We start from the raw sequence: 27,651 nt of genomic DNA on the forward strand, positions 1-27,651 counted from the left end.
CTCCCCAGCTGGCCGGCTATGAGGAGTCTCTGCCAATAAGTGAGAAGTCCAATCCTCTGACCAGAGAGCTGGATAAAGCGGACCCCAGTCAGATGGTCCAGCTCCTAAAGGACTGTGATGCTGAGATATTTCAGGAGGAAGATCAGACCCTCGTCCATTATAGGGTGAGGCCTCCGCAGGGAAGGGAAGGTGTAATATATACTGTAATACATGGTACTGTACAAACATAGGAAGGTAAACTGTGGTGGCCCAGCTAGTCCATATACCTGTTACCTTATATCCTATGTGTTCATTCAGATCATTAGGTGATGTGATTATTGTACAAATAGTCTCTGCACAGCGCTGCGGAACGTCCTCTGTAACACTGAGAAGCACACATGATATATAGGGGGAAATTTACTAAAGGAAATGTGTAAAAATAGGTGTAAAAATAGGTGTATTTGTATCCAGAAATACACTTATTTTTGACAATTATTATCCCGAAAATACGACATTTCGTATTGATGTGCTATCAATACGAATTGCTGTATTTTCGGGATAGTAAATGTCAAAAATAAGTGTATTTCTGGATACAAATACACCTATTTTTACACCTATTTTTTACACATTTCCTTTAGTAAATTTCCCCCATAACGTCCTCTGTAACACCGAGAGCACACGAGATATAACAAATACACTGTAACACTGAGAACACACATGAGATATAACATATACACTGTAACACTGAGAACACACGTGAGATATAACATATACACTGTAACACTGAGAACACACATGATATATAACATCCTCTGTAACACCGAGAGCACACGAGATATAACAAATACACTGTAACACTGAGAACACACATGATATATAACGTCCTCTGTAACACTGAGAATACACATGATATATAACATCCTCTGTAACACCGAGAGCACACATGATATATAACGTCCTCTCTAACACTGAGAACACATGAGATATAACGTCCACTGTAACACCGAGAGCACACGAGATATAACAAATACACTGTAACACTGAGAACACACATGAGATATAACATATACACTGTAACACTGAGAACACACGTGATATATAACATATACACTGTAACACTGAGAACACACATGAGATATAACATATACACTGTAACACTGAGAACACACATGAGATATAACATCCTCTGTAACACTGAGAGCACACGAGATATAACAAATACACTGTAACACTGAGAACACACATGAGATATAACATATACACTGTAACACTGAGAACACACATGAGATATAACATATACACTGTAACACTGAGAACACACATGAGATATAACAAATACACTGTAACACTGAGAACACACATGAGATATAAAATATACACTGTAACACTGAGAACACACATGAGATATAACATATACACTGTAACACTGAGAACACACGTGAGATATAACATCCTCTGTAACACTGAGAACACACATGAGATATAACATATACACTGTAACACTGAGAACACACATGAGATATAACATATACACTGTAACACTGGGAACACACATGAGATATAACATATACACTGTAACACTGAGAACACACGTGAGATATAACATCCTCTGTAACACTGAGAACACACATGAGATATAACATATACACTGTAACACTGAGAACACACATGAGTTATAACATATACACTGTAACACTGAGAACACACATGAGATATAACATATACACTGTAACACTGAGAACACACATGAGATATAACATCCTCTGTAACACTGAGAACACACATGAGATATAACATATACACTGTAACACTGAGAACACACATGAGATATAACATATACACTGTAACACTGAGAACACACATGAGATATAACATATACACTGTAACACCGAGAACACACATGAGATATAACATATACACTGTAACACCGAGAACACACATGAGATATAACATATACACTGTAACACTGAGAACACACATGAGATATAACATATACACTGTAACACTGAGAACACACATGAGATATAACATACACTGTAACACTGAGAACACACATGAGATATAACATATACACTGTATCACTGATAACACACATGAGATATAACATATACACTGTAACACTGAGAACACACATGAGATATAACATATACACTGTAACACTGAGAACACACATGAGATATAACATATACACTGTAACACTGAGAACACACATGAGATATAACATATACACTGTAACACTGAGAACACACATGAGATATAACATATACACTGTAACACTGAGAACACACATGAGATATAACATCCTCTGTAACACTGAGAAAACACATGAGATATAACATACACTGTAACACTGAGAACACACATGAGATATAACATATACACTGCAACACTGAGAGCACACATGAGATATAACATATACACTGTAACACTGAGAACACACATGAGATATATCATATACACTGTAACACTGAGAACACACATGAGATATAACATATACACTGTAACACTGAGAACACACATCAGATATAACATATACACTGTAACACTGAGAACACACATGAGATATAACATATACACTGTAACACTGAGAACACACATGAGATATATCATATACACTGTAACACTGAGAACACACATGAGATATAACATATACACTGTAACACTGAGAACACACATGAGATATAACATATACACTGTAACACCGAGAACACACATGAGATATAACATATACACTGTAACACTGAGAACACACATGAGATATAACATATACACTGTAACACTGAGAACACACATGAGATATAACATACACTGTAACACTGAGAACACACATGAGATATAACATATACACTGTATCACTGAGAACACACATGAGATATAACATATACACTGTAACACTGAGAACACACATGAGATATAACATATACACTGTAACACTGAGAACACACATGAGATATAACATATACACTGTAACACTGAGAACACACATGAGATATAACATATACACTGTAACACTGAGAACACACATGAGATATAACATATACACTGTAACACTGAGAACACACATGAGATATAACATATACACTGTAACACTGAGAACACACATGAGATATAACATATACACTGTATCACTGAGAACACACATGAGATATAACATATACTCTGTAACACTGAGAACACACATGAGATATAACATATACACTGTAACACTGAGAACACACATGAGATATAACATATACACTGTAACACTGAGAACACACATGAGATATAACATATACACTGTAACACTGAGAACACACATGAGATATAACATATACACTGTAACACCGAGAACACACATGAGATATAACATATACACTGTAACACTGAGAACACACATGAGATATAACATATACACTGTAACACTGAGAACACACATGAGATATAACATACACTGTAACACTGAGAACACACATGAGATATAACATATACACTGTATCACTGAGAACACACATGAGATATAACATATACACTGTAACACTGAGAACACACATGAAATATAACATATACACTGTAACACTGAGAACACACATGAGATATAACATATACACTGTAACACTGAGAACACACATGAGATATAACATATACACTGTAACACTGAGAACACACATGAGATATAACATATACACTGTAACACTGAGAACACACATGAGATATAACATATACACTGTAACACTGAGAACACACATGAGATATAACATATACACTGTAACACCGAGAACACACATGAGATATAACATATACACTGTAACACTGAGAACACACATGAGATATAACATATACACTGTAACACTGAGAACACACATGAGATATAACATACACTGTAACACTGAGAACACACATGAGATATAACATATACACTGTAACACTGAGAACACACATGAGATATAACATATACACTGTAACACTGAGAACACACATGAGATATAACATATACACTGTAACACTGAGAACACACATGAGATATAACATATACACTGTAACACTGAGAACACACATGAGATATAACATATACACTGTAACACTGAGAACACACATGAGATATAACATATACACTGTAACACTGAGAACACACATGAGATATAACATATACACTGTAACACTGAGAACACACATGAGATATAACATATACACTGTAACACTGAGAACACACATGAGATATAACATATACACTGTAACACTGAGAACACACATGAGATATAACATCCTCTGTAACTGTTGGGAGATGTATTGTTATCCCTCCTTTACCTGTTAGACCTCAATGTGATGACTCCTTAGAATTCCGTGAGAGAGAGACCCTGTATAGAAATGATCAATAATCGGAGACCAAGTATGCAGGATACAACTCTGGCTTTAATGGGGGACGTACCACATATTTATAACAATACATAGGATGTAGGCTCGACAAGCTAATAGGCTGGCATTTAGGTACAGAGGTGGGGAAAGTACAGTGTCTAGAGAGGGGGGGGGGGAGTACAAGTTACCATATAGGGACATGGTGTAGCATACAGCAGTTTCGGACAAATCGCATGGTATACAGTTATCTCGAAGTGCATCACACAGAGTTCAAAGGAACAAGTTGGGGAAGTAGCATCACGTGATATGCAGGAAAGGAAACTTACAGAATGTACAGGAGAAACGAAACTCAGAAGTACATTAAGACAAGATGGCTGATTAACCCTTCAATCCCCTCTTAGAATCATAGTCTCTCAGACTATCTGATTCTTATAAACGGCTTCCCTCTTCTGGCGTTGCTGTGTGACATAAGCAGCGTAATCTTCTGGGGAAGGGGTCTTGGCAGACAAATCAGTATACATAACAGGTGTAGCATTGTCTAGGTACTTTGCCCCAATCTTCTTGCACAGGGGGAAAACACAATAAGCAATAATCATAAATAATATCAGTACTACAAGTAGGAAAATGCCTAGCTGAGCTAAGGCATGTTTCCAATTGTTCATCCACCCAAACCAAGCACTCCAGGGGTCGGTGACACCTGAGTTCTTCTTGAGTTCGATGGATAGATCTTCTAACTTTTTAATAGCTAAAGTGATTTTACCGTTGGGACCTGTGTTGTCAGGTATGTACGTACAGCATCCTGTTACTTTATTAATATACACACAAGTTCCTCCTTTTTCAGCAAGAATCATATCTAAGGCCATTCGATTTTGGAATGTCATCTGGGAGGTGGCCTCTAATTGTTCAGCTATACCTTTCAAAGCATCTCGGGTATCATTAACAAATCTCTGCTGATTATAATACATATAATTTATCCATGCTACATTTTTATTGATTGTCACAATGGGTATCAGTGATTCAAAGCCGGCAGCAACTTCATCTCGTGCTTTGAACTCATCTGGGACCCCTCTTGGGACACCAATAGTATCTATGTATACATGGGGATCAAAACTTTCCTTAGGTGTTTCTCTTTTACTTCTAATAATGTCTAGTGGTTTTGTTGTGGGTGCAGGTGTGGGTATTTCAATGCTGGAGGGTAGAATGTGGATAGGCATAATTACTTTAGCCAGGGCACATTCTCCTTTCCATGTTTTTTCGAGTCTGGTTCTAATTTTCATATCACCACAGATAAAATAAATATCACCAAGGGACTTTTTCATAATGGGTAGGGCAAAGAATCTGCGAGTGGCACAGAATCCTTCAGGAAATACTTTCAAATCAGCTCCATTGGTGATATTTGAGTAATAACAAGTGTAATTACCTGGGTAGATGGTGATAGTGTTACCTGGGTTGGTGTGTTTAGACAAAATGGGGTAATTCCTTTTCCATGACTCACATTCATTATCTGATGTCTTATTATCAGTGTACAAGGTAAAAAAGCATTTATCCTCTGATTCTGGTATATTCAGGGGGACAGTACCTAGATGAGGTCTAGATTTAGCACATACATAACAATCAGTATTATTACTTTTATGGGCATTATATTTCATCCATTCTAACCAAAAATTAACATCTGAGAATCCAGTTTCCATAGCTATAGTATCTTCATAAGTGGGGTTGTTGATAGCTAACATATCTTTGAACTTAACTATGTGTGGCATAAGAGGCTTACCTGTGTCATCCCTTCCCCTTTGTGCACTGGGGACATAGTTTTTATCATTATACATATCCTTTAGGTAGAAGGTTTGCCGGTAGCTAGGGACTGGGCCTCGGGGGAAGTGAAGTCCAAATACGTACAGGCCGCTGTCTTGGGGGCTGGGGTTTTCTATATTTATCGTAAACTGACAGGGCTTGAGGGTCTTAGGTTTCCAGTACCCGTGGGGTCGGTCTGCGTTAGAGGAAGTGCAGATAGTGGTACGCTTGGAGATAGTCATTCTATCTATGAGGGTTTTATCGTGCTTATCCTTTCTACTGAGAGCCTCGGTGGGGTGATAGCCCCATCGATCTCCTGTATTCCAGGCTGCTGCTCCCCAGTAATCACAGTCGTGTCCCCAGTAATCACTTGTTACACAGATATAAATAACTTCGGGCCTTAAGTTGGATGATGATGCTCGCATGGCTTGATCGATTTTTTCTCTCTTTCTAGCTAGTTTTGGGAATTGGAAATAGTCAAGCACAAATGTGGCAACATGGGTATTAGATGAATTATACCATAGGGTTAACAGTTCGTCATCTCGAGTTATATCTACTTCAGCTTTAAGGGGTATATATACTGCAAGACCTAGCAAAGTCACTAGGGCTAAAGTGGGGGGAATCATTTCTCTCAAAGTTCCCCTCGGCTTCAGGAGGTTGTAAGTCTTCGTCCTCGGTATCTTCAACCGGCAGTTCTTCTCCAGGGTGGAGGTCAGGGTTGTCTACCCTCGTTAGTACCTCGTCCTGTTGGAGGTCAGGGTTGTCTACCCTCGTTAGTACCTCGCTGGTCCGGCCTGTGTCAATCTCTGGATCGGTGTCGACCTCTGTGTCGATAGCAGCTGAAGTTGGGATTTTCTTTACTCTGGATGCGTGGATCCACGTTGGTCCCTCGTCTGTAAGAACAGCCGTTCTTGTGACAGCGACCACTTCTGTCTCTGGTCCGTATGCGAAGTCTCCGGGGTTCTTGTTCCTTGGCAGGATCTTCACAACGACCTTGTCTCCAACCCTGAATGGGTGGGTGGGTATCTGTGGATGAGAAGGATTTTTAAAGATAACATTTTGTTCAATCTCATCTAGTTTCTGTATTAGGGATCTTATGTATTCTTCTCTTATTACTTCTAAGTCCCCCTCCGCTATGACTAATGGTTTCTTCGCCCAGGGCGTGGGGAAGGGTCTGCCCATTAGCACTTCGAAGGGGGAGTAACCTAGAGTCTTTTGTGGCGTCATTCTAATTTCAGCCAGTATGATAGGAAGGACTGTCTTCCATTTGCTGAAGGTGCCGCCTGTTGCTTTTCTCAATTTATCCTTTAAAGTCCTATTCATTCGTTCCACGATACCTGAGCTCTGGGGATGATAGGGAATGTGGAATTTCCATTGGATTTGCAAGGCTTTAACTAGAGCTTCAGTGACTTTTGCAGTAAAGGCTGATCCTTTATCGCTATTGATTTGTAGTGGGCATCCCCATCGCGGAATGATCTCCTGCGTGAGAATGCGGGCAACTGTTTTTGCGTCTTCGGACTTTGTTGGAAATGCTTCTGGCCATCGTGAGAACATATCAACTATGACCAAAGCGTATTCTTGTTTTCCTGTACCTGGTATATGGGTAAAATCTATCTGCAGGTGAGTAAACGGGGTGGTTGGGTATTCAAGATGCTGGTGTCTTGCTTTGTTGGGGTTGTTTGGGTTGTTTCTAAGACACACAATACATCTGCTAACATATTGGTTTACAAGTTCTTTTGCATTTGTGATGTAAAAATCATTGGTGAGGAGCAGTGTTGTCGTGACTTTACTGTGGTGACCTACTCCGTGGTAGTGTGCTATGAACAGTGAAGCGCTTGTTTGGGGGATGCATGGTTTCCCCTCTTTGCAGATTAATCCAGTCCGTGGATTCTTCTGCGGAATTGGGTATGTCCAATCTGATAAATCAGAGTTAGAGGCAGCCGCCTGTAATTCCGTAAGTAAGTATGTGTCATCTAAGGATGGTGGCGAGATTACGGCCAGTGTGAGATTGTATGTGGATGTGGTAGCAGCCTGTTTTGCAGCAGTGTCAGCAAGGGCATTGCCCTGCGAGATATCGTCCTTTCCTCCGGTGTGTGCTTTGCAGTGGAGGATGGCAATGTGTGAAGGCAGTGTGATTGCATGTAGGAGATCAGTGATTAATTGGGCATGTGATATGCCTTTTCCATCAGCGCCTGTGAAGCCTCGGCGCTGCCAAATCATACCATGGTCGTGGACAACGCCATAGGCATATTTGGAGTCTGTGTAAATAGTGACAGGCTTTGCAGTGTATAGGTGGCATGCTCTTGTGAGAGCAATTAGTTCAGCAGCTTGTGCTGATTGTAGAGGAACTGCTTTTGCTTCAAGAACAGTTTGAGGAAGTTTAACTACTGCGTAGCCTGCCTGGTACGTGTTGTCATTTGGTCGACTGCAAGATCCGTCAACAAAAATTATGTCGGCGTCAGGTATGGGCACAGTCGACATGTCACTTCTGGGTGAAGTTTCTGAGTCAATTGTCAGAGAACAGTCATGTGGAGGAGGTGCCTCGTCGTCAGGTCCTTTTAAGCCTAAAAGGGCATTGAGTATGGGCACCGGTCCCTCTGAATTTGTTGCGTACTTGATAATGAGTGATGGGTTACCTAGTAGGAGTACCTCGTAACCACTGAGTCTTTGGGCTGACATGTGTTGTGTATGTAAGCCTTTGAGGATGGACAATACGTTATGTGTATTATGGAGAACGGTACTGTGTCCTAAAGTGAGTGCGGCAGCCATTTCAACAACCATTGCACAGGCAGCCAGTGCTCGAAGACAAGCAGGCATTCCTTGTACAGTGACCGGCATTACCTTTGAAAAGAATGCGACGGGTCGCATTTTGCCTCCATGAACTTGGGTGAGCACACCCGCCATAGTTTTACAGGTGTCCCTTGCAAACAGGTGAAATGGCAAAACATAGTTGGGGAGACCAAGCGCGGGGCTTTTAACTAACATTGCTTTGAGCTTTTCATATGCAGAAAACATTTCATTTGACCATTGTATGACTTTGGGTTTGTCTTTGAGTGTGCATTGTCTCAAGATATTATCGTAATAGGAAAAATCAGAAATCCACTGTCTGCAGTAATTTACCATACCCAAGAAAGACAGCATATCTTTCTGGGTAGCTGGGGTGACCAGGCCCAGTACAGACTGTATGCGTTGTGGGCTGATTTTCCTTTCTCCCTCAGAGAGCACAAAACCCAAGTAATTGACATGCTTTTGACACCATTGCATTTTTGTTTTGGACACCTTGTGTCCACATTCACATAACCAGTTTAACAGTGATATACCATCCTCCCGGCTGGCCTCCTCCGTTGGACTACAGAGTAGCAGATCGTCTGCATACTGTAGCAGGACAGAACTATGGGGGGGGTGCCATGGAGCCAATGTGGCTTGGAGGACTATGCTATAGACTACAGGTGAGTCAATATAGCCTTGTGGTAAACGACACCAGGTGAGTTGTTTACCTTCAAAAGAAAAAGCAAAGAGTAATTGGGTCTCTGCGTCAATCGGGATACTGAAAAATGCGTTCTTCAGATCCACCACTGTAAAATATACTGCGTCTGCAGGGATGGCTGAAATGAGTGTGTTAATGTCTGGCACTATTGGTGCAATTGGGACTATGAGGTCATTTACCTTCCTCAAGTCCTGTACAAATCTAATACTTCCGTCAGCCTTGGAGACTGGGTTGATGGGTGTTGAGTATGGTGAGACAACATATCTCAGTATGCCTTGTTCTAAGAACTCCTGTATCATTGGTCTAAGACCTTCAATTTTCTCTTGTGAGAGTGAATATTGTTTGATGTATACTTGACTTGAATCTGGTTTGAGTTTGGCTTTGTATGGCGTACAGGGTATGAAGCCTGTGTCATAGGGACCGTTGGCCCAGATTCCTGCGTTGATTTTGTCAATTGAAGTGTTAAGTGAGTCTTGGGACATTAAGAAGTGTGGTGAAGTGACGTGAAGTCCACTTCCCTTGGGTGAAGGTGTGATGGAGATGCGGAATTTATTGAAAAGGTCCCTTCCCAATAAGTTGACAGGGCATTCTGCGATGACCCTGAATTGATGTTCACCTAAATAACGTCCGTTTTCAGATTGTATGGTCAGTTCGTCAGTCAGGTAAGTGTCAGTGGGTATCCCGTTGATTCCCATTGAAGGAGTAGTCTTTTGTAATTCACCATCATAGTGTAAGGAACACAGGACACTGGTTGTGGCACCGCTGTCTACCAAAAAGGGTAGTTTCTTCCCATTCACATATAATGTGACAAGGGGTGCATCTTCCCAGTGGGTGGTAAATTGGACAAAAGATGGGACACCCTCCTCCGGGCCCCGTCACAGGGTGGGGTCGGACCAGTCAACTCTAAAGCGTACATGTTCTTGAACGGGTGTGGGGCCACGGGCTGCTCTGGGTGGCCCTTGTGTGAAAGATGGTTGTTGAGACCTGTGTGGGCCTTGTGGAGGTCGATATGGTTGTTGTGGTCTTTGGGGTGGGAATGGGCATTCCCTAGCCCAGTGTGTATCTTGGCCACAATTGTAACATGTTGTTTGTTTTGCTATTGCGCCAGTGTTATTATCTCTGTTGTAAGGAGGGGCCCGATGGTGTTGGTGTGGTGGGCCTTGTGATGGTCTGAAGGGTTTCCTTTGACCATATTGGGGTGCCCTACTCTGTCTATTTGGTGGGCCCCTGTTGTCTTGTTGATAACTATGACTAGGAATTGTGGCGGGTTTTTTTACTTCAAAACAACCTGCTGCTTCTTTTTCGTATAGGTGTGTGTCAAATTCCTCGACACTGTCAGAGGTCCAAGAAGAGACACTCTGCTTTACTGATGTTGAGATGGAGCTGTGTAAGTTACTGATAAAGGTGGAAATGAGTAAGTGGTGCATGTCGAGGAAGAGGCCAGCTTCCTCGGTCCAACATTTCCTAAATCTCTTCCAGAATTCAGTGACTGTCTCAGTGGGTTTTTGCTTACAAGCCACTGCTACAGGTAGGGAGGATCTCATTTTAAATACTTGGACCATGTATGTTTCTAAGTCAGTCCACATTTTCTTTATCCCCTCTGTGGTATTTAAGGGGTAGTCTGAGGCGTCGATATCTGCGGATTTTACACTAATTGTTGGAACCTTATCCCAGTCCCAAGCGTGGTGATGATCTATAACATTATCGACAATTAATTTGATATCTTCTTGTGTGTAATTTCTGCCATTACATGCCTTTTTTAAATATGCAATGCATCCTGTTGCTGTGACAGTGGGTTTTGGGCAGTGTTTGATTATTCTATTTAGATCCTCTATGTCTATGGGTTTAGTCAGTAATTGATCACCTATTGTCATGAAGGGTGTATGTGTGGTTGCGGTTCCATCATAGATGGCACCAGATTTTGTTGATTTGGGACTGAGTTCATCGATTGTTTTTGATGGATCTATGTTTATTCTTTTTGCCATTAATTGTTGTCTTGTGATCCTGTCTAACATTTGATCCTCATTTTCTTCATGTCCCTCTAAGGGAGGTGTGTCATCGGTTTCGGATGACTTATTGTCTTTTTCATCTTTCTGGTCTATTTTTTCTTTTGGCTTTTTAGGTGGTTTTATACCTGTTTCACCAAATGATGGGGCTGTGGGTTTCAAGATATGATGTCCGACAGCCATTAATTCTGTGTCTGTAATGGAGGGGTATAGTGGACTATAGGGAGGTGGTGACAGATTTTTGAGTATTTTATTACACCTTAATTCTTCTATTTTGTGTAATTTTGTTGTGACAGATTTTATCTTTCTCTGTTTCTTAGATAAGTTTGTGTCGTACCAGGAGGGAGCAATGATGAGCCATTGTTCTCCTCCTGCACGCATGTATTTCATATCCCACTTGGGATCTGCTGTGTAATATGGCCAGGCTTCTTTATCCTCTAGACAAAGACCTTTGACCATATCCATGAAGAAAGGGTAGTTTGATCCTTCTCTGGGGAAAGGGTTGGGACTTACTGCTTCTGTCCACCCTGCTAAATTGTCTACCCATGGATTAACTAAGAAGTAATCCGTGGATGAATTACGGGCAACATATTCCTTACATGTTTCACTAGGTAATGGGGGTGGATAGACTGTTTTATTCTTACTATTATTTCCACCCATGTCGGGGTATGATTGTGTATCAATATTTCTGACTGTGAATGGGAGCGTGGAAAGTTCTTAATACTCAGACCAGGGGCGCCGTCTCAGTCAGGCAGGTCGGGACCTGTGGCAGCAGACTGTGAGGGTTGGTCTTTATCTGAATATTATATGAACTATATTTCCTCTAAGTACATCCCATTAATATAAAAGTACAAAATGTTAGTGAAACAACAGACCGTCTACGTGACGGTGGACAGAGTCTTGTTGTTATGTGAATACTGTATATGAAGCCTCACGTAGCATTATCCTTAGAGGTAAGGAAGCATCAAGGCCGCTAGTCTGTTGGCATACAGTAAACAATATTTTCCTGATGTTATTGTGCGTGAACTTACCAACCGCACTTACAATGGTTATACAGATATCAATTGTGTGTTCACTTACCAACCACACAAAGGATATTCAATAGAACAGACAGTTTTAAACATACAATAAATGAAGACAGAAAAGAATGGCCATAAGGAGACGAGTGATCAAATTGAGGTCACTAAATCGGACCCCAGGTCCTGTCTATGTGTCCCAGACACAAATGTCAATGTTCAGATCCCAGATCTGTGTGCGCACATTGAAGTGAAGTCCCTGACTTCAGAAGTCCCAGACTTCGTAAAAGTGTTCTTCTGTTCCCAGAACAGAGATACACGGGTTCAAATTCTGACTGTCTGCAATCCCAAAATGACAAAAAGATTAGTTCTCTGTCAGTCTAGGGACAGACCCAGAATCCCGGACTCGCAGCCCCCAGCTGTTGGGAGATATATTGTTATCTCTCCTTTACCTGATAGACCTCAATGTGATGACTCCTTAGAATTCCGTGAGAGAGAGACCCTGCATAGAAATGATCAATAATCGGAGACCAAGTATGCAGGGTACAACTCTGGCTTTAATGGGGGACGTACCACATATTTATAACAATACATAGGATGTAGGCTCGACAAGCTAATAGGCTGGCATTTAGGTACAGAGGTGGGGAAAGTACAGTGTCTAGAGAGGGGGGGGGAGTACAAGTTACCATATAGGGACATGGTGTAGCATACAGCAGTTTCGGACAAATCGCATGGTATACAGTTATCTCGAAGTGCATCACACAGAGTTCAAAGGAACAAGTTGGGGAAGTAGCATCACGTGATATGCAGGAAAGGAAACTTACAGAATGTACAGGAGAAACGAAACTCAAAAGTACATTAAGACAAGATGGCTGATTAACCCTTCAGTAACACTGAGAAAACACATGAGAAAAACACATGAGATATAACATACACTGTAACACTGAGAACACACATGAGATATAACATATACACTGTAACACTGAGAACACACATGTGATATAACATATACACTGTAACACTGAGAACACACATGAGATATAACATATACACTGTAACACTGAGAGAACACATGTGATATAACATATACACTGTAACACTGAGAACACACATGATATATAACATATACACTGTAACACTGAGAGCACACATGAGATATAACATATACACTATAACACTGAGAACACACATGAGATATAACATATACACTGTAACACTGAGAACACACATGAGATATAACGTCCTCTGTAACACTGAGACCACACATGAGATATAACATCCTCTGTAACACTGAGAACACACATGAGATATAACATCCTCTGTAACACTGAGAACACACGTGAGATATAACATATACACTGTAACACTGAGAACACACATGAAATATAACGTCATCTGTAACACTGAGAAAACACATGAGATATAACATATACACAGTAACACTGAGAACACACATGAGATACAACATATACCCAGTAACACTGAGAACACACATGAGATATAACATATACACTGTAACACTGAGAAAACACATGAGATATAACATATACACTGTAACACTGAGAACACACATGAGATATAACATATACACTGTAACACTGAGAACACACATGAGATATAACATATACACTGTAACACTGAGAGAACACATGTGATATAACATATACACTGTAACACTGAGAACACACATGAGATATAACATCCTCTGTAACACTGAGAACACACGTGAGATATAACATATACACTGTAACACTGAGAACACACATGAAATATAACGTCATCTGTAACACTGAGAAAACACATGAGATATAACATATACACAGTAACACTGAGAACACACATGAGATACAACATATACCCAGTAACACTGAGAACACACATGAGATATAACATATACACTGTAACACTGAGAAAACACATGAGATATAACATATACACTGTAACACTGAGAACACACATGAGATATAACATATACACTGTAACACTAAGAACACACATGAGATATAACATATACACTGTAACACTGAGAGAACACATGTGATATAACATCCTCTGTAACACTGAGAACACACATAAGATATAACATATACACTGTAACACTGAGAACACACATGAGATATAACATATACACTGTAACACTGAGAACACACATGAGATATAACGTCCTCTGTAACACTGAGACCACACATGAGATATAACATCCTCTGTAACACTGAGAACACACGTGAGATATAACATCCTCTGTAACACTGAGAACACACATGAGATATAACATAAACACTGTAACAAACAGAGCACACATGAGATATAACGTCCTCTGTAACACTGAGAACACACATGAGATATAACATATACACTGTAACACTGAGAGCACACATGAGATATAACATATACACTGTAACACTGAGAACACACATGAGATATAACATATACACCGTAACACTGAGAACACACATGAGATATAACATATACACTGTAACACTGAGAACACACATGAGATATAACATATACACTGTAACACTGAGAACACACATGAGATATAACATATACACTGTAACACTGAGAACACACATGAGATATAACATATACACTGTAACACTGAGAACACACATGAGATATTACGTCCTCTGTAACACTGAGAACACACATGAGATATAACATATACACTGTAACACTGGCCCTTATTCTGGTTGGTGCGGTCGAGCCGCATATGCGGCTCCGACCGCACCAGACGAATCCCCGCCCACCCTACGGATCGCCACGGCCGTCCGTACACGGACGGCTGGCGATCCGCATAAAAATGGTGGAGGCTACGCCTCCACCATGGTGGGAGCTGCCCCCTGCATTCGATGGTCGTCGACCATCGAAGGCAGGTCCGCACGCCGCGGCAGCTCCCGCAAGCTGAGACCACACGGACAATCGTCCGTGTGGTAGCTTGTATGGGGGCTGAAAGCTGACATCCGGCGACGTCAGCTTTCCGCCCCCATGAGTTGCGTCATGCCCTCATTAGCATGCGTACGCCCCGCGTTTGCATGGGAACGCCCATGAAACGCGGGGCGTACACATAGGGAAATGAGGGCATGATGCCTCTCACGCCCCTATACGCCCCCTTTGCGGCGGACGAAATACGTCTGCGGCGAAGGGGGCTGCACATGCGCAGATTCACCTCTGCGCATGTGCAGAGTAAAAACATCGGCGGTACGGCCGCACGCGGGCCGTACCGATCCGATTAGAATAAGGGCCACTGAGAGAACACATGAGATATAACATACACTGTAACACTGAGAACACACATGAGATATAACATATACACTGTAACACTGAGAACACACATGAGATATAACATATACACTGTAACACTGAGAACACACATGAGATATAACATATACACTGTAACACTGAGAACACACATGAGATATAACATATACACTGTAACACTGAGAACACACATGAGATATTACGTCCTCTGTAACACTGAGAACACACATGAGATATAACATATACACTGTAACACTGAGAACACACATGAGATATAACATATACACTGTAACACTGAGAACACACATGAGATATAACATATACACTGTAACACTGAGAACACACATGAGATATAACATATACACTGTAACACTGAGAACACACATGAGATATAACATATACACTGTAACACTGAGAACACACATGAGATATTACGTCCTCTGTAACACTGAGAACACACATGAGATATAACATATACACTGTAACACTGAGAGAACACATGAGATATAACATATACACTGTAACACTGAGAACACACATGAGATATAACATATACACTGTAACACTGAGAACACACATGAGATATAACATATACACTGTAACACTGAGAACACACATGAGATATAACATCCTCTGTAACACTGAGACCACACATGAGATATAACATACACACTAACACTGAGAACACACACGAGATATAACATATACACTGTAACACTGAGAACACACATGAGATATAACATATACACTGTAACACTGAGAACACACATGAGATATAACATATACACTGTAACACTGAGAACACACATGAGATATAACATCTTCTGTAACACTGAGAACACACATGAGATATAACATATACACTGTAACACTAAGAACACACATGAGATATAACATATACACTGTAACACTGAGAACACACATGATATATAACACCCTCTGTAACACTGAGACCACACATGAGATATAACATACACACTAACACTGAGAGCACACATGAGATATAACATATATACTGTAACACTGAGAACACACATGAGATATAACATATACACTGTAACACTGAGAACACACATGAGATATAACATATACACTGTAACTCTGAGAGCACACATGAGATATAACATATATACTGTAACACTGAGAACACACATGAGATATAACATCCGCTGTAACACTGATAACACACATGAGATATAACGTATACACTATAACACTGAGTGTTAGGAACCAGGGTCAGTTCAGTTTTGTTTTCTGTTTAGTTTGTGTGTGGCATTTGACTCACTGGTGGCCTCCAGTGGTAGGTATGTGCCATATCAGCTCAATATTCTGGGAGCTAATTATTCACTAGGCTGTGAGGTAATTAGCTTGTTAAGCACAAGCCTGTGAGCTGCCTGGATCTCCAGCAGGTGTAATCAATCACTTGAGCCCTTTATAGGGCAGGCTCTCAAGCAATACTCTGCCAGTGATAGCTTCCTGCAAGCTAATCCCGGTCCCTGCTTGCATGTCTGTGCCCAGTCCCCGGACTCATCAGTGTCTGGCCTTTGGTTGGTGTGCCATCACACAGTTTTCAGTTCCTATGCCCGGTCCAGTCTCACTGGTTATTCCCATCTCGGTTCACGTAAGTGCTCCTATGGAGCCTGGTTATTTTCCATTTTTTTTTGGGGGGGGGGGGGGGGGAGCTGCCAAGCTCTTTTAGTTATTGGGCTGTTCCCCTCGGTGCCTAGTTTGTTAGGGTTCAGGATTGCGCCACGCCGTGGGCCAAGCCCATTTCCTCCCTCTGGTAGTTACCAGTTATTTACCTTCGTTTCCTTTTTGCTTGCCCTTTCTATGCATTTTTAATAGGCAGGGCCTCCCCCTATTCAGTACTGGTTTTGTTTTGGGGATTCGCCTCTTAGCCTTGTCTCCTGTTTGTGTGGAGATTCCCCGTACTCCGTCTCTTGTGCTTGCGACTGGGTCGGATTCCCATCATTGGCCAGGTGACGGCAGTTGGGGGCTTTTTTCAGTTAGGCCCATTAGCTAGAGTATCCTCTTTAGCCACCTCTGACGATCACTAACTCTTTGTCCTTCCAGAAGACCTATCTGCATCGGGGTTGGAGCGGGCCTAACTCGCTCCTTCGAACCCGACGGCCACAGGTGAAGCCTAATGTTCGCAGGGGTTTGTCATCTGCCCGAGGTGCTCAATAGAGTCAGTGTAGGGTTCGCCGTGGCCGTCCTAACCAGCTGTCCTGGCTACGGGCTCACGCCTGATCTCCAGCTTCCAGCCTCCGGTAGTTACATCCAGCGACCAGGCAGCATCCGTAACAACTGAGAACACACACGAGATATAACGTATACACTACAACACTGAGAACACACATGAGATATAACATGTAGGAACATTCTGGGCTGGAAATACACTTATTTATTTATTAAGTTTCTCATATAGCGCACACATATTCCGCAGCGCTGTACAGAGGATATTATTACCAGTTATTATATAGCGCACACATATTCTGCAGCGCAGTACAGAGACTATTATTACCAGTTATTATATAGCGCACACATATTCCGCAGCGCTGTACAGATAATATTATTACCAGTTATTATATAGCGCACACATATTCCGCAGCGCAGTACAGAGATTATTATTACCAGTTATTATATAGCGCACACATATTCCGCAGCGCTGTACAGAGATTATTATTACCAGTTATTATATAGCGCACACATATTCCACAGCGCTGTACAGAGACTATTATTACCAGTTATTATATAGCGCACACATATTCCGCAGCGCTGTACAGAGATTATTATTACCAGTTATTATATAGCACACACATATTCCACAGCGCTGTACAGAGACTATTATTACCAGTTATTATATAGCGCACACATATTCCGCAGCGCTGTACAGAGAATATTATTACCAGTTATATTATATAGCGCACACATATTCCACAGCGCTGTACAGAGACTATTTGAACATTACTGTACATGATCCTTTCCCTCCTCAGAGACTGTATAGCGACTCCATCTTGAGTATGGTGGCTGACATCGCGAAGAGGGCGCAGGAAGTAATAGAGGTAAAGTATTAGCAGTCACATATACATTATATACACAGGAGGCCAGTTCTGTTACACTCTCCCTCTCCCTCATTTTATATACTGTATATAGGAGGCCAGTTCTGTTGCTATCTATCTATCTATCTATCTATGTGTATATATATATATATATATATATATATATATATATATATATATATGGTGTATGCTATATTATATATACTGTATTACTGTATACAGGAGGCCAGTTCTGTTGCTATATATATATATATATATATATATATATATATATATATATATATATATATATATATGGTGTATGCTATATTATATATACTGTATACAAGAGTCCAGTTCCGTTGCTATATATATTTATTTATTAACAGTTTCTTATATAGCGCAGCATATTCCGTTGCGCTTTACAATAGCAGACAGTGATACAACAAAACAGGGTATTTACAGACAGTCAAAATGTCGGAGGGCCCTGCTCGCAAGCTTACAATCTATAGGGAAATAGGCATTGATACATAAGGATAGATACTGTATTCTTTATTGCATCGATTCCACCAGAATGCAAGGTTCTATGACTGGTTCTGGATTCTGATAAGCTGCCTGAAGAGATGAGTCTTCAGGGAACGCTTATAGGTTTGGAGACTGGAGGAGAGTCTTATTGTGCTTGGGAGGGCATTCCACAGAGTGGGTGCAGCAAAAGGAAAAAAATGACCCCCAGTGCGCCACCAAAAAGCAGCTACTCTATAGATCTCCCCTGTTAGCGGGAGACCAAAGAGAAAAGTAGGTACCAGAATATAGAGAGCGCTAATAAACCTCCACCTTTTGGAAGTATGTATGGTATTCCCACCTATAGTATGTAGCCAGATTTCTGTGTTTGTTCAGATCCACAATGAAATCATACAGGTGCATATCAAAAGTAACCCCTGAGTAAGCCTTTGCAAAAAGGTGAAACGCGTTGGGTTGGCTACTTGAAAGAAATTCTTGAACACAACAAAAATAAATTTTTAAGAAAAATCTTTTAATAAAAAGTTATTGTTTTAATAGACTATTGCATTGTGTATGATCACACCTTGATACACTGCACTTCCAAAAGGTGGAGGTTTATTAGCGCTCTCCATATTCTGGTACATATATATATATATATATATATATATATATATATATATATATATATATATATATATATAATGTATGCTATATTATATATACTGTATACAAGAGGCCAGTTCCGTTGCTATATATATTTATATATGGTGTATGCTATATTATATATACTGTATTACTGTATACAGGAGGCCAGTTCTGTTGCTATATATATATATATGGTGTATGCTATATTATATATATACTGTATACAAGAGTCCAGTTCCGTTGCTATATATATTTATATATGGTGTATGCTATATTATATATACTGTATACAGGAGTCCAGTTCTGTTGCTATATATATATATATATATATATATATATATATATATATATATATATATATATATATATATATATATATATATATATGGTGTATGCGATATTATATATACACTGTATACAAGAGGCCAGTTCTGTTGCTATATATATATATATGGTGTATGCTATATTATATATACTATATACAAGAGTCCAGTTCCGTTGCTATATATATATATATATATATATATATATATATATATATATATATATATATATATATATATATATATATAGGGTGTATGCGATATTATATATACACTGTATACAGGAGGCCAGTTCCGTTGCTATATATATATATATATATATATATATATATATATATATATATATATATATATATATATATATATATATATGGTGTATGCTATATTATATATACTGTATACAGGAAACCAGTTCTGTGGATACATTATGCTCAGTATAGGATTTCGCTACTTCCTGATCTGATCTGTAACAATGAGGCAGAATGTTGGGATATTCTGTAATTACCCCACTGACCTCTATGTCCCCAGGATCCGGACCACGGGCTGATTGTGCTGAGTGGATGTGGAACATCTGGCAGACTGGCTCTTCTGCTTGCGGTGAGTTCTTCTCCAAGAAGGTCAGGGAGCCTGGTGTCTCCTCATGTCCGCATCAAGGAAGGTTTCTTTCCCATCCCCCATACAGACCTTTCCATATTAGCAGTAACTCCATTACCATACCCCCTCTCTTCCTGATGGTCCTCAGTCTGGTGCGGTCACATTACCATACCCCCTCTCTTCCTGATGATGGTCCTCAGTCTGGTGCGGTCACGTTACCATATCCCCTCTCTTCCTGATGATGGTCATTAGTCTGGTGCGGTCACTTTACCATACCCCCTCTCTTCCTGATGATGGTCCTCAGTCTGGTGCGGTCACGTTACCATATCCCCTCTCTTCCTGATGACGGTCCTCAGTCTGGTGCGGTCACGTTACCATATCCCCTCTCTTCCTGATGACGGTCCTCAGTCTGGTGCGGTCACGTTACCATATCCCCTCTCTTCCTGATGATGGTCCTCAGTCTGGTGCGGTCACGTTACCATACCCCCTCTCTTCCTGATGACGGTCCTCAGTCTGGTACGGTCACGTTACCATATCCCCTCTCTTCCTGATGATGGTCCTCAGTCTGGTACGGTCACGTTACCATATCCCCTCTCTTCCTGATGATGGTCCTCAGTCTGGTGCGGTCACGTTACCATACCCCCTCTCTTCCTGATGGTCCTCAGTCTGGTGCGGTCACATTACCATACCCCCTCTCTTCCTGATGATGGTCCTCAGTCTGGTGCGGTCACGTTACCATATCCCCTCTCTTCCTGATGATGGTCATTAGTCTGGTACGGTCACGTTACCATATCCCCTCTCTTCCTGATGACGGTGCTCAGTCTGGTGCGGTCACGTTACCATACCCCCTCTCTTCCTGATGATGGTCCTCAGTCTGGTGCGGTCACGTTACCATATCCCCTCTCTTCCTGATGACGGTCCTCAGTCTGGTGCGGTCACGTTACCATATCCCCTCTCTTCCTGATGACGGTCCTCAGTCTGGTGCGGTCACGTTACCATATCCCCTCTCTTCCTGATGATGGTCCTCAGTCTGGTGCGGTCACGTTACCATACCCCCTCTCTTCCTGATGACGGTCCTCAGTCTGGTACGGTCACGTTACCATATCCCCTCTCTTCCTGATGATGGTCCTCAGTCTGGTGCGGTCACGTTACCATACCCCCTCTCTTCCTGATGATGGTCCTCAGTCTGGTACGGTCACGTTACCATATCCCCTCTCTTCCTGATGACGGTCCTCAGTCTGGTGCGGTCACGTTACCATACCCCCTCTCTTCCTGATGACGGTGCTCAGTCTGGTGCGGTTACGTTACCATATCCCCTCTCTTCCTGATGATGGTCCTCAGTCTGGTACGGTCACGTTACCATATCCCCTCTCTTCCTGATGGTCCTCAGTCTGGTGCGGTCACGTTACCATATCCCCTCTCTTCCTGATGACGGTCCTCAGTCTGGTGCGGTCACGTTACCATACCCCCTCTCTTCCTGATGACGGTCCTCAGTCTGGTGCGGTCATGTTACCATATCCCCTCTCTTCCTGATGACGGTCCTCAGTCTGGTGCGGTCACGTTACCATATCCCCTCTCTTCCTGATGATGGTCCTCAGTCTGGTGCGGCACGTTACCACACCCCCTCTCTTCCTGATGATGGTCCTCAGTCTGGTGCGGTCACGTTACCATACCCCCTCTCTTCCTGATGACGGTGCTCAGTCTGGTGCGGTCACGTTACCATACCCCCTCTCTTCCTGATGACGGTCCTCAGTTTGGTGCGGTCACGTTACCATACCCCCTCTCTTCCTGATGACGGTCCTCTGTCTGGTGCGGTCACATTACCATATCCCCTCTCTTCCTGATGATGGTCCTCAGTCTGGTGCGGTCACGTTACCATAACCCCTCTCTTCCTGATGACGGTCCTCAGTCTGGTACGGTCACGTTACCATACCCCCTCTCTTCCTGATGACGGTGCTCAGTCTGGTGCGGTCACGTTACCATACCCCCTCTCTTCCTGATGACGGTCCTCAGTCTGGTGCGGTCACGTTACCATACCCCCTCTCTTCCTGATGACGGTCCTCAGTCTGGTACGGTCACGTTACCATATCCCCTCTCTTCCTGATGATGGTCCTCAGTCTGGTACGGTCACGTTACCATATCCCCTCTCTTCCTGATGACGGTCCTCAGTCTGGTGCGGTCACGTTACCATACCCCCTCTCTTCCTGATGATGGTGCTCAGTCTGGTGCGGTTACGTTACCATACCCCCTCTCTTCCTGATGGTCCTCAGTCTGGTGCGGTCACGTTACCATATCCCCTCTCTTCCTGATGACGGTCCTCAGTCTGGTGCGGTCACGTTACCATACCCCCTCTCTTCCTGATGACGGTCCTCAGTCTGGTGCGGTCATGTTACCATATCCCCTCTCTTCCTGATGACGGTCCTCAGTCTGGTGCGGTCACGTTACCATATCCCCTCTCTTCCTGATGACGGTCCTCAGTCTGGTACGGTCATGTTACCATATCCCCTCTCTTCCTGATGACGGTCCTCAGTCTGGTGCGGTCACGTTACCATATCCCCTCTCTTCCTGATGGTGGTCCTCAGTCTGGTGCGGTCACGTTACCATACCCCCTCTCTTCCTGATGACGGTGCTCAGTCTGGTGCGGTCACGTTACCATATCCCCTCTCTTCCTGATGACGGTCCTCAGTCTGGTGCGGTCACGTTACCATACCCCCTCTCTTCCTGATGACGGTCCTCAGTCTGGTGCGGTCACGTTACCATACCCCCTCTCTTCCTGATGACGGTCCTCAGTATGGTGCTGTCACGTTACCATATCCCCTCACTTCCTGATGATGGTCCTCAGTATGGTGCTGTCACGTTACCATACCCCCTCTCTTCCTGATGATGGTCCTCAGTCTGGTGCGGTCACGTTACCATATCCCCTCTCTTCCTGATGACGGTGCTCAGTCTGGTGCGGTCACGTTACCATACCCCCTCTCTTCCTGATGACGGTGCTCAGTCTGGTGCGGTCACGTTACCATACCCCCTCCCTTCCTGATGGTGGTCCTCAGTCTGGTGCGGTCACGTTACCATACCCCCTCTCTTCCTGATGATGGTGCTCAGTCTGGTGCGGTCACGTTACCATACCCCCTCTCTTCCTGATGATGGTCCTCAGTCTGGTGCGGTCACGTTACCATATCCCCTCTCTTCCTGATGACGGTCCTCAGTTTGGTGCGGTCACGTTACCATACCCCCTCTCTTCCTGATGACGGTCCTCAGTCTGGTGCGGTCACGTTACCATACCCCCTCTCTTCCTGATGATGGTCCTCAGTCTGGTGCGGCACGTTACCACACCCCCTCTCTTCCTGATGATGGTCCTCAGTCTGGTGCGGTCACGTTACCATATCCCCTCTCTTCCTGATGACGGTCCTCAGTATGGTGCTGTCAGCACCGAGGGTTCTTGTGTACTCGGCTGTGACCGTGGTGGGCCAGTGGAGGGCGCTGGGTAGCAGGATATAGAAGGTTTGGTATGACCTACACAGGGAAAGCAGGGCACAGTAACTCAGTGTTGGCTACTGACAGTGAACAGTCTGGAAGCTGCGGGAGTTGTCGATGTAGGATGTTGACAGTCAGATGGGAGACGACTGGAGGCACAGGTATAGCAACTGGATGGATTCTCAGATGAGACTGGGAAGCCTGGAGTCTTGGGAGCCTCGCTGACACAGGAGGAACTCTGGGAGTAGATTTGAGCAAGAGACTTTATATCTGACATACACTGGGAACCCGAGCAGAGCGAACCAGAGGGTTGGCGGAGACCAGAAGCAGGGGCGCGGAGTCTAACTTACCAGCGGTGTTCACCAGGGAGTCCCGCAAGGAACTATGGGCTTGGCTGCGTCTGGCAAGCAGGTCGCGGCCCCCTGTCCTGGTCCTCTGGACGCGGGCTGGGAGTGAGGACACTGGAGAAATGAGGAAATGTCTTTGGAGACGGCCTGAGAGCCGGGGAAGATAGTTGACAGCCTGGAAGCTGTGAGACAGCCTGGGAGCCAGAGATGACAGTTGGCAGCCTGGGAGCTGCGGGATGGCCTGGGAGCTGGAGTTGTAGTTGGCAGCCTGGAAGCTGCGAGACGGCCTGGGAGCCGGAGATGACAGTTGGCAGCCTGGGAGCTGCGGGATGGCCTGGGAGCTGGAGTTGTAGTTGGCAGCCTGGAAGCTGCGAGACGGCCTGGGAGCCGGAGATGACAGTTGGCAGCCTGGGAGCTGCGGGATGGCCTGGGAGCCGGAGTTGTAGTTGGCAGCCTGGAAGCTGCGAGACGGCCTGGAAGCCGGTGATGACAGTTGGCAGCCTGGGAGCTGCGGGATGGCCTGGGAGCCAGTGGTGATGACCTGGGCGTCGTCAGTACATGATGTAGATAACCTGGAGAGAGTGACAGAACCTCTGGAGACACTTGGGAAAACAGTTGACACAGGATGTCGACAACAGATGTAGGTGGGACAATGCTTGAATGCGGCAACTGGTGGACGTCGGAGATGACACGGATGTTGTTAGTCACCAGGAGATGACGGAAGCACAGAGTCTCTGGAGGCCCTTTGGGAAACAGTTGACACAATGTCGACAATAGATGATAACGTGACAATACTCAGATGCTGCAACTGATGGACGTCAGGGATGACACAGATGTTGTTAGTCAGGAATAGACGGCAGAAGCTGAGTGTCGACTGAGGTAGACAGTGCCTGTCGGCAGATCAGGACTGAGATGGAAGAAAGTCACTGATAGGTTTGAAGGTAGTTTGGCCTGGAAGCCAAGGGGTCTAGCCTGAGAGCTAGTGGAGATTACTAGCCAGTGCCAGTGGTATCCTCTGCAGGGAATAGCTTGCTCACTCAACCGCAGGATGGAATTAGCAGGAGTCTCTGGAGATGACCGGAACCAGGTAAGTAGGAGCAGTAGCAGCAGGACACTTGGAGATGGGATCACAGGAGACTGGATAACCAGGAGCCTTGGAACTCTCTGTCTCTGGGGTAACCACTCAGGAAGCAGAATGAACAGTTGTTCAAGGCAAGGAGGACTCTGGGAAGCTGGCTTATATTCCTCCAGGTGATTGCTAATTGTCTGCAGCTGCAGCAGCAGCCAGAACCAAGAATTATACCTTGAGTACCTGGAACATGTGACTAGTGCAGAACTCAGGAAGCTTCATTGGAGTTAATCACTGAGGAATGGAAAGCAGCTGCAACAGCAGCAGCTAGGAACCAGGCCAGCATCAGGAAATAAATGTGAATCAAGTCAGGTTTGTGACAGTACCCCCCCTTTTTAGGGTGGACTCCGGACACCCCAATGAACTTGGCAGGAGAACTAAAGAACTCACAAACTGAGTTTTTCACATATCTTCTTAGTCTTCATCTTCGGAACAGGTGGACCATCCATCATCAAAAAAAACTGAATTTATTGGAGTATCGTCCTGGAGAAAAACATGGTCGGGAAGAATAAAACCTCCTGGATAGGGAGTTTCATCATAAACTGGGTCATAATCGGAATCTGAGTCCAATTCTAGTGGACATATATGATCCTTTCTCTTGGAGATATCAGTTAGAGAGTCATGTGAATAATGTAAAGTAGAAAACCCAATACAGATTGCAGACTCTGAATGATCAGTATTCTTCTCTTTAGGGACCGAAGTGATGTTAGCTGGTACATCCATGGGGCTAGAATTCCTAAAAGGACCTGTCGAAGAACAGAGTGAAACTACACCCAACCTTAAGTCAGGAGAATGGGGTATAGAAACATCTTTATTTCTGGAGATATGATGACTGTTAATATATGGATCTTGTAGTGTCTGGTCTTGTTCAAGTTTGGACACTCCAGAAATTTGAGACTGCTGATATACCGTGGAGGCATTCCAATTTTTTAATTGAGAAATGTCTTGATTCAATATAACTTGATCTTGTTCGGAAAGTGATGGTGCAGTAGTGGATAAGCTCTTGGTGACCCTGGTGGAACCTTTCAAAGGTCCCAAAGGAGCTGGTTTTGGAGGGAATTCTCTTTGAACTGTTTTTAGAAATGCCGGGAGGTTATTGGGAAGACCATTACTAAGAGAATCAGACTGAAGTTCGACACTGGGAAAGGCGGAGTCCGGGCTGGACCCGGAACGGACAGAATCCGGGTATACAGATGGTCCGTCTTGGACCTGGACTACACAGGGTGTAGACATAATAGCACAGGAAGAAGGCTGACCTGGAGTAAATGGCTTGGGTGCCATTTCTGGAACTGGAGAAACAGAAACCTCTTCTGGGGTCAGAGCATCAGATGCCTCGCTGGAGGCTGATATTTTCAAAACACTTCCTTGGACTGTAGCTACAGATGTCCCAGCACAAGCTACAGGATCAGGTACCTCATCCGAGGCTACGGACACAGATGTTTTATTTGGGACTAAGGAATCGGAGACCCTTTGAGTGACGCGAGACTTGTACATCCTCTTCTGGTTCTCAGACTTGGAACTAGGAATATGCGTGACTGAGGCAGAGATGGCGGGAGCAGATGTTTCAGAAGTATTATGCAAAAGAGCAGTGCGGTATTGGGACTTGTCACCCCTCCTGGATGTACAGAGGTTACAGTCTCTAATAAGGTGACTAGCACTACCACAATAGAAGCATAGGTGGAGCTGTCTGCGACGCTGACGTTCAGCTTCCGAGCATTTGGAATGCGA

General features: G+C 43.3%; 1 protein-coding gene across 8 annotated transcripts in view; it reads left to right on the forward strand.

Moving 5' to 3' along the window:
• The window catches only part of GCKR (glucokinase regulator), a 108,595-nt gene that overhangs the window by 32,302 nt on the left and 48,642 nt on the right, over positions 1–27,651 (forward strand). For 7 of the 8 annotated variants that reach the window (XM_083178963.1, XM_083178960.1, XM_083178958.1 and 4 more), the window contains 3 exons: positions 9–164; positions 18,866–18,934; positions 20,908–20,976. In XM_083178963.1, the coding sequence (XP_083035089.1) occupies positions 9–164; positions 18,866–18,934; positions 20,908–20,976 (294 nt within the window). The remainder of the gene's footprint in view (positions 1–8; positions 165–18,865; positions 18,935–20,907; positions 20,977–27,651) is intronic. The other variant, XM_083178965.1, reaches the window with a different exon arrangement.

The sequence above is a fragment of the Crinia signifera genome, chromosome 3 (assembly GCF_055691185.1).
Source record: "Crinia signifera chromosome 3, ASM5569118v1, whole genome shotgun sequence".
NCBI classification, from domain to species: domain Eukaryota; kingdom Metazoa; phylum Chordata; class Amphibia; order Anura; family Myobatrachidae; genus Crinia; species Crinia signifera.